The sequence below is a fragment of the Trichoderma virens genome (assembly GCF_000170995.1).
Source record: "Trichoderma virens Gv29-8 chromosome Unknown TRIVIscaffold_91, whole genome shotgun sequence".
In the NCBI taxonomy this organism is placed as follows: Eukaryota; Fungi; Ascomycota; class Sordariomycetes; order Hypocreales; family Hypocreaceae; genus Trichoderma; species Trichoderma virens.
The window spans coordinates 1339489-1348479 of NW_014013658.1; the positions used below are offsets into that span (position 1 = coordinate 1339489).

General features: G+C 46.3%; 2 protein-coding genes across 2 annotated transcripts; one reads left to right on the top strand and one right to left on the bottom strand.

Annotated features, from left to right (window-relative positions):
- Positions 1 to 3798: 3798 nt before the first annotated feature.
- Positions 3799 to 5088, bottom strand: TRIVIDRAFT_40026 (uncharacterized protein; the record flags this gene model as incomplete). The annotated part of the gene is made up of 1 exon (XM_014094897.1): positions 3799 to 5088. The coding sequence occupies one exon, from the start codon at positions 5086 to 5088 to the stop codon at positions 3799 to 3801; it is 1290 nt and encodes a 429-aa protein (XP_013950372.1).
- A 2695-nt stretch (positions 5089 to 7783) lies between these two features.
- Positions 7784 to 8629, top strand: TRIVIDRAFT_65009 (uncharacterized protein; the record flags this gene model as incomplete). Its single annotated transcript, XM_014094898.1, has 1 exon — positions 7784 to 8629. One exon carries the CDS (start codon positions 7784 to 7786, stop codon positions 8627 to 8629), a length of 846 nt encoding a protein of 281 aa, XP_013950373.1.
- Positions 8630 to 8991: the final 362 nt, after the last annotated feature.

Sequence of the window (8991 nt, forward strand, 5' to 3'; positions counted from 1 at the left end):
TGGTCAGCAGATTCATGGAAGAGCGTATTTTACTCGGCGTCGGGCTGTTTCGAGATGTTTCCGAAGTTGTCGTTCTTGGAGGGCTCCCTGGTGTGGCTTTGGCATTTCCATTATCGTTGTGATCATTGTTGGGACTTGGCGGCCTAGATTTAGAACTTTCTGAAGCTTTATCTTCCACAGTACCACGAAACGCAGTTTGCGTGAAGCCAAAGTCGAAGCAGATTGGGCACACTAGATCAACCTGTTTTGGCCGAGCCGCAGAGGTTGTAAGAAGCCGGCGAGCGCTATTTTGAAGACCAAATCGAAGCATATTGAATTGAGATAATGTTTTGACTGAATAGGCCAACTGTAGATGAGGTTGCCTGATTTTATCAGTTGCGGCTCAAGGTAGGACTGACCATTCAGGCTGACTGCTGCTCTGCCTCGCCCCGCTTCCCTCTTACCAAACCCCTGACCCTTGAGATTTAGCGTCATGGGTTTGAATAGACAAAGAGAATAGGACCTAGAAGGAGCATACTATACCACTCGTTTCATGATGAAGAGATGCTCATCTTGAATCAGCCTTGTGTGTAATCTGTTTAAGCGACGTAGAAAGCATTTTCTATGGCCAATCGTCTTTCTTGCGGATGTTACCCTGCAAAAAGTTGTAATTCTGTGTATGCTTCGAAACGAGGCGGTGTACGGAGTATCTTGGTTGGAGATTATTAATCCCTTGAAGCCCATCTTGATGTATGTAACATAACTGAACTAAGAGGAGTTTCGTCCAGGTAAGATAGTCCAGATGCTACGAAGATCAAGCACAAAGCCCTCATGTAATCTAGTATCAACAGAGATGGCTTGCAGCAGCTCTTTAAATCAGAGAATTTTTTTTTTGGTGTTAATTTCCACCCTATTATGATGATGGCGTAACCTAATTAATCCAGGACTTGCAATTAAACAATAAAGATGTGCGATAATTACAAAATACTGCTGTTAAAGTAGTAGATCACCGTAGGTTGGAACATGTTTGAACAGGTGTTGTGAGTTGCCGGGGTGGACTATTGCATATTGAGTGATGGAAGGAAGAGTTTGTGATTGTAAGTTAATAGGCAGCATGTTACTCCAAGGTGTTGGCTATTAATTTAGTTGACGTAACCCTTCTAGAAACTACAATATACGGCTGCATCACTGCCTACAACTGCTTATATATACTAGGATTCCGCCTCCGCAAGTATGAGTGGCGCAATGCGGCCTCCAAGATCGCCAACGTCAAATTACATGTACTGGACACCCTGTCTTGGCAACGTAGGTTCTTGAAGGATTCTCGAGTATACATATGAGATCAACCAGCAATTCCTAATGTTGGCAGAATGATGCCCGCCGCAATAACCTAATTTTTCTTTCTAAACTAGACGTTAATACAACTATCCTCATTATTCTGTTGTCTCTTTTATGCAGAGCAGCGAGCCCATCATTTGCCCGATGGCAGCATGCTGATGTCGACCGGAAAGTGATTTGGTCCTATAGCATGTGCCATCAAGATCTGAGAAACAGAACCTTTAATTGCTTCTTTCCAAGCAAGAGACTTTTGAAGTTTCATGTTTACTTCCATCACGCATGGACTAACTCGAGACTTGGTGATGGCTAGGTGAGAAACTGGTACCTTTCTCTTTGGCTTGCGCATCCGGGCAAGCGGATATGGTTTCATTCGGATCATCCAATCCTATCTGTCATGGGCGCAGCAGATGCCGACTGCATCCTGAATCTGCCTCTATTTCGCTAAGACATGTTTTTCACCCCATTCAACACTGCTCATCCCGCTCTAGCCATCAAGATCGTGGACGACGCACCCTTGGCCTTTCCACCACCTGGAAAATGGCTTCTTGGAGACAACGTCAAGCAACTTTCAAGGCCACACATGGGTAAAGAAAAGATCCCGCTCGGTGTTTGGACTGCGGTTGTCAGAATCAAATGGACTCCGTAAACTGTTGGCCTGCTTCTCGATACTGCAGGCGGAGATAATCCAATGGAAAACATAGATCTGTTAGACTCCACCCAAAAAAGAGACCCAAATTTCCTCGTCTCTGAGCCTTGGTTCAAGCATAACGCTTTTGAGTTATTCGTCAAATCCGGCACTCCAGAAGTATTGCAGCGTCTATGGAAGTTGTATAAAGTTCCCGAGGCAGATCGACAAAAGATGATATGCTGGTTCTTGTCGCAAAAGCTAACAAGACTGGAGGATTAAGCATGCTGGGATAGCCGGGGGCAGACAGTAAGATTTATCCTGAACGAGATGGTCATTTAGAAGTAGTCAAGGTTATTGATGAGTTCATCAAGGGGACGCATTAACCTTTCACGAGAAAGCTGCATATAGCAATTGGGTTGGATCTCTTCCGGGCTAATCATAGTACCCCCTGCACCCCCCCGCACCCCCTAGAATGGCTGTCTCATCGACCAGGATTGAGGTGCTAATACGATGAAATAGCGAAGATAACCTAGTCGAATGAGTTCTGTAATGTTTGTTTGACAAGGCAAATAATTTGCTACAACGTGAATCCCTCACCAACTATCAAAAGGTACTTCGGATTGTCTGGTATCATGCGCGACACCTCGCTACATGAGTATTATTCTTCTGATAGGCTGGTTTCTTGTATTCGTGTCATTTGGATTAATATGGAAACAGGCGAGGTTGAAATGGCGCGTGTAGAAATGGAATATGATGTGCATATGGTACTCTACACTTTGCAGGCAGGCTGATATTTTCCCAGAACCCACAACCATAAGCGATATTCATGTAAAAAGATAGCCCCGGCATAGAGCCAAAAGGAACCCCAGCAAGAGTAAATTACACTCATCAGATGAGTACCGGATAGCTCAACCAGTACCTGACCATTGTATCATATACCCCTGGATGGAGTGTGTTCTCGATAAGATGGATATTTTGTCCATGTCAACTACCAGGTAAGTCAGACCACAGGGTAGGTGGCCACCCCCATTAGGTGGCCACCGCTTTTTCCCCTCAACACCAACTACACCACCAACCTAGATTATTGTAACTGCAATTTCTCAACGAATTGTTGACCAATTCTCAATATGATTAAATTTTCTTGATGGCAATGACCGAGTCTATTGAACCTGTTATTTCTTCCGCAATAAACGACGTCAATAACGGCATATCGCAACGAAAGGCTTCGCAACGCTGGGGTATACCCCGCTCAACACTACAGAAGCGTTTAAACGGCAGCCAGTCAAGGGCTGATGCCCATGAATATCACCAACGCCTTTCCAAAGAGCAGGAAGGTCATCTCGTTCAATGGATTTTAGTCCAGAGCAACCTAGATCTCCCCCCAACACATCAGCAGGTCAAGGAATTCGCTACAAGGATCATCAGAGCCGGCGGCGACGATCTGCCACTTGGAAAACGGTGGATTGAAGGTTTTCTGAGACGAAACCCTGAAGTCAGGACCGTCAGAGGCAAGCCAATTGATTCCCTTCGTTTGAATGGCGCGAAGATTAATGTAATCAAGGGTTTCTTTCAGTTTTTCGACCTCCCGGCGATCAAAGAGATCCCCGACAAGTACCGTTACAATATAGACGAGACTGGGATACTAGAAGACCGCGGCAGCAACGGGCTATCCGAGAGATTATCGAAAGAAGGCAGATTGCATCATCACTCAGAGAGAATATGGAAAAATGGCCAAGTTAGATATGTGGAATTAACCTGAATATTAATATTGACGGCCCTGTTGCAAGTAACAGAGCCACTAGCCGACAAGATTTAATCTATCTGAATAAAATCTGTGGAAATCTAAGAATGATCTAGAAAATCTCAGTCATCAGATCTCGAGCTGCTTGGGACCCCATGTCCTGAAACAATGATGCGTCGCGTTTCTTCACCCGGAGGTAATGTCGAATGATCTTGCTTTCCATCGTGGCTTCAAGCTCTTCAAACGTCATTTCCAACCGGTTCAGTGCTTCGTCAATGCTTTGAGGGAGCATTTCACCACCAGTCTCATCACATTGAGTGTTGATTCCAGTGTCTTTCAGCAACAGAGGCTCCCTTTTAACGCACCCAATCATGCCAGCGCTAAGGAGTGCTGCCAGAGTAAGATACATGTTGGCAGTGGCATCAATACAACGAACTTCCCAGTGGCCTGCCTTGATCTTTCGGATTGGTACGTTGCGGTCTTCAGTACCCCATGACACAATGTTGCCAGCAAATACCGGTTTCACGCGCTCGTACGACAGTCCGTAGGGAAGGCCAAAGGCACACAGCTGGGGGAGCCTGTTCAACATGCCGGCCAAGAACGATTCCTCATTCCGTGGTGGATTGATGCTAATATGGGTGTGCTGCCCTGACGATTGCCGCCGCAATGGTACCGGGCGTGGCGACATGGTGGCTACCAATCCATGGCGGGCAAATATGTGTTTGAGGGTATCATGGACCATGAGTAACTGGTCGACAGCTTGAACAGGAGAAAGCGGACCAAGGGCAATTTCATACTGCCCCCGAAGGCCCTCGCCATGGAAAGCCTCGATTTTGACCCCGGCATCCAATAACGTCTCGACTGCTTCCTCGATATGTACGAAGCAGGGATCTCGATAACTCGTCACTTGGTAATTGCCCATTCCACGGGAGTAAGGAACAAATCCCCCTTCTTCTGAGGCTTTCATAATTTCAAACTCAACCTCAAACCCGACGAGGAAGTTGACATGGAGTGTCTGCTTTGCCTTGTCTACTACTGTTTCCAAGGCCCGCCTGGGACAGAGACCCCAGTTTGGCTCAGGCAAGTAGGGAAGGTTCTCGACGACTTGACACATGACGCTAGCATACATGGGATCCAGACGTTGTCGTGTCCGTAGCGATGTCCAGTCCACCACAAGTGTATGGTTGCCCTTGAGGTCTATGCCTGGCAGCAGACTGTTGTCTACAACGCACTGGAAGGCGACTGGCCCCACGCGTAACGGCCTCTCTCCAGAAGCTATCACAAGTGCATGCTCAATAGGAACCAAGCGGGCTCTTAGATGGCCAGAAAGATCTTGCCACTGGAAACGAACAAAGCGGATGTTAGGGTGAGCAACCAAGAAGTTTGCAACCGCTGCAGTCATTTTCGTTGTTGGTTCGCCATCAGACAGGCTGTTCGATTTGGGAAGAATCTCGCCGAGAGTCATGGTATGAAAACTGACAGAGAGAGCTATAATAATAGACCTATTAGGGCCAAACTCGGGAGAGATTCGGGGATTGTACTTGTTAAATAGGGGCTCACCTTGTTGTGTTGTGCTGACTTGTTTTACTGGTGTAAATTGATGCCACGAAATAAATCAACAACGGATAGGACCAATTTAAGTTTAAATCTCTTGATATTGTTACTATCAGGGCACAATGCACACAAGCTTTGATCAGGTTATAGTCGGTTAGTTGGCAAATCATGACCTTCAAATCTCCTGCCCCCCTACAACGAATGACACATCACCGTCTAAGTGTCTCACAGCCTTAAATCCCTATGTAAAACTGCCCGACCGGGCGCAGGGAGATTACATGATCCTCTCGCTCACAATGCACGAAACGCCACTAATTTAAGTGTCGTGAAGCTTTGAATGTTTAAGTGAAACTGATTGGCTGTAGGACAAGTAAACTCCCCTGCCTTGTGCAACGCACGACACGTCACATTGATCAAAGCATCATGCAGCTTCGGAAGGTTAAGTGAAACTGACTGACTGCAGGGGAATAGACTTGCGTCGATTACAACCACTTATGTGTCCTTCTGTCCCAAGTCAGCCTGCATGTCGCTAGGCTTGGCAATGATAACCACATGGGACAACACGGATGTTTCGCCTTTATCTCAGTGAAAGAGCGGAAGCACCCTTGCATTATATGTCGGTCTAGATAATTAATACATATTTGTATTACAATGTTGCTCAGGGCCCATGCCATGATGTCATGCATGCGGTCGTAATTCTTGCAGGTCGGGTATCAGTAAAATGACGTCCATATAAACGGTTGAGGAGAGAAGCTGCCCCAACGCTAGGACAAACCACCTTGAAGTACTGCTTTAGGTACTACTGAACAGAGCTTCAAACTCATCGGCAGCTGGGAGGACTTTGCCGATGCCATGAGTGCCCTGGAATTCAAGCTGGTCATGGTGCCGGATGAGGTCGTACATGGGGAGCTCGGAATTGGATCGCTCCGCCCATTGGCTCGTATGAGTATTGCGACATTCAACACAGCCAAAGTCCGGACGTTTAGAGCAATGAGAATTGGCGGAATCCCCGGTTGCCCTCACAGTGACGATGAGGGCTGCAATACAAAAAACTTGGCATTGATGTCCTAGTACCGAGACTAATGGCAGCGATGGCGGCTGCATTACCGATGGCAGTCATTTGGGCAATAGAGCAGACGATTGGACGGCGAGTGACAATGCCCAAGTGACGATTAGGACAATTTGCTACAGTTGGAGTCAAGAGCAATGTTCTGTACTATTTATGCTACTTTCACATCTTCCATTCATCGCGTTCTCGGAACGTATGCTATTCTTTGCGGCGGAAATTTGGCGCCATGCAGTTAACCGTCTCCGGATTCACAGTTGAATCCTTCTTCTTTGCTTGCTATTGTTTGTATACAAAGAAAGGCGATTGCCTAGAGCTACAATAACAAGCACTTTCGAAGGTGGCTGGGCTTGATAGTCGGTATCTAGAAAGTGTAAGAACTCTATCGTCATGACCCATACGAGCCGACCGAGATTGACACTTATTGCTTTCTGTGAACTGACGTATTGTGGCATCCATATAGATGACCACTGATGTGTCACAAATTAGCCAACTGGATGGTGATTACATGTAGCAACACACTCCCCCACGCAATATTTCTCTTTATTTGTGCTCTTTGATGGATGAAACTCGTCGGAATTGGACGATGGACCAGACAATGATGCTGAATTGACGATCAAGCAGAGCAATTTGGGCATGTTTGGTTGCTATTATCGTTATTTGCCTGGTGCCAAGATGGAGATAACCTTTTAATATTAGGCGACGCTTATAAGTCGTCACAGGACAGCGTTATGCTTTTAACGGATTCTTGCATTCACTGAAGACGGCTACTGAGTGAATGAAGCATTATTTTATCACTAACTACGCCACTACTAAGGCATACACTTGAGCAATGCACAGCATCGTCGCAGAGCTGGAGCCATGTTCAACAGCAACGACATTCAAGTTTGCTCACGGATTAGAACATCTGGCGGAAGAAGTATACTTGCTTAAAATTGGCACGCTGTGGAGCGAGTATTGCCGGGTACATATAGGCAACCATAATGCTGACAGCAGGTTCAGACTGATCTGTGAAAGTTTGTCAGCGGTATATCACGGCCACGTACGTACTTGATACCAGATTATGAGCATATTGCCTTCAGCTCAAATTACTAGTGCATAACTGGTTTCCATCTTCAGGTGACGTTTACTCAAAGCAAATACCAGGATCAGGTAAGAAATGCCTCCTCTCCGCGTAAGGCTGAGAAAGATTTGTGCAGCACAGACCATTTCGTGGCCTTATGATACCAATGTGTGGATAGGATAACCACAGTTGTTGAGCCAACAATCAAGTCCCAAGAACAAAGCTAGTAGCAGAATAATATCTCAGTTTCAGATTTGACCTTCGGTGCGACATATTTTTCAGCTTTATTGCGATTGAAACCCCTCTCTGTCATCTGCATGGTTCAGCCTCAAGTTCCCTCTTCGACAGGGCCAGAGCGATTCATCAATTTTCAAACCATCCATTAGGTATTCGGACATCAGGATTAGGGTAATTATGGCTGGGCGTGCTATCACCCAAGATGCGTTGGAATATGAACCCAGTTTACCGCCGGCCTATCGAGACGAAGACATCCCGGTCCCGCCACCAGAATATAGAGCAGCATCATCGTTATACTATCGCCACTTCCCTTCAATCATGACAATAAAAGCCGGATGGTCAAAATCTTTTACAATTTGTAACACACACTCAAATGAGGACCTCTATTTTGCAGAATTCCACCCTTTTAACTGGTTCTGTACAAAACCCCTCGGCCCAAGAGCAGGCTTTATTTTGCACAACGGAACCAGCCGCGAAGACGCCGCTCTTGCTGCTGTTGGCGATATTACCCTTTTTGAGCAACGGATCAATGCCTTTAGCAACAAGAGTCACATTTTGCTCCCGCCGCTACCGCAGAACGACAAGAGACAGGCTTCGCGTGATGTGACGGAGACGGAGACAATGACTGCAAGGTCAGTGGCAAATAATGGCGTCATATATCAATTCTGTATTGAAGTTGGGAGGGCCATGAAGAGGGAAAGGTTTGAATGGAGGAGGAGCGATGAGGAGGGCGTTGCGTGGAAGCTTGTGAGATGCCCCAGCTCCTCTCGAAAGGTCCCTCCCGAAGGAGAGATTATTGCCACATTGTCATGGGTGCCCGTTTTGCTGGCGACCGTCCTTAATCCGTTGAGTTCCAAGGCAGTTTTTACATTGCAGTTTATGAATAGTCTCGAATCTGGTGCTTTAGGAGAGCGCTGTGCTCTTACAGTGGTCATGAGCGCGTTGAGGCTATGGCAGCAACGTACAAAGGGGAAAGACAAGAGATCGTACGTTAGGATTGGCGAGAGGATGGGTGAGGATTAGATTCACAAGATACATACAGATGATTGACATTCCGCAGTCAATTATATTTTTTTTCTTTGGACTAGGACAAAAAGCTCACATCTTGAGAATCGTTGACATATCGAGCGTGAGAGCCATGACAACAAGCATTCTAATGAAAAACGAGTTCTCTGATCTAGGTAATGTCTTGTTGGCTGCTTTAGCGGGTGGAATAAGAACTTTGACAATATTTTAAATCGCATAACGGTCATTCGACGTTTCTCACGAGCTAAATGGTAAGATAGAGTCAGATGCGCCTGTTTATGAGCATCGTAGATATGGTATCCGTGGGCAGAACAATGCCCGCCAGTGAGCTGTAAGGCCAGACTTATGATCATCTGTAC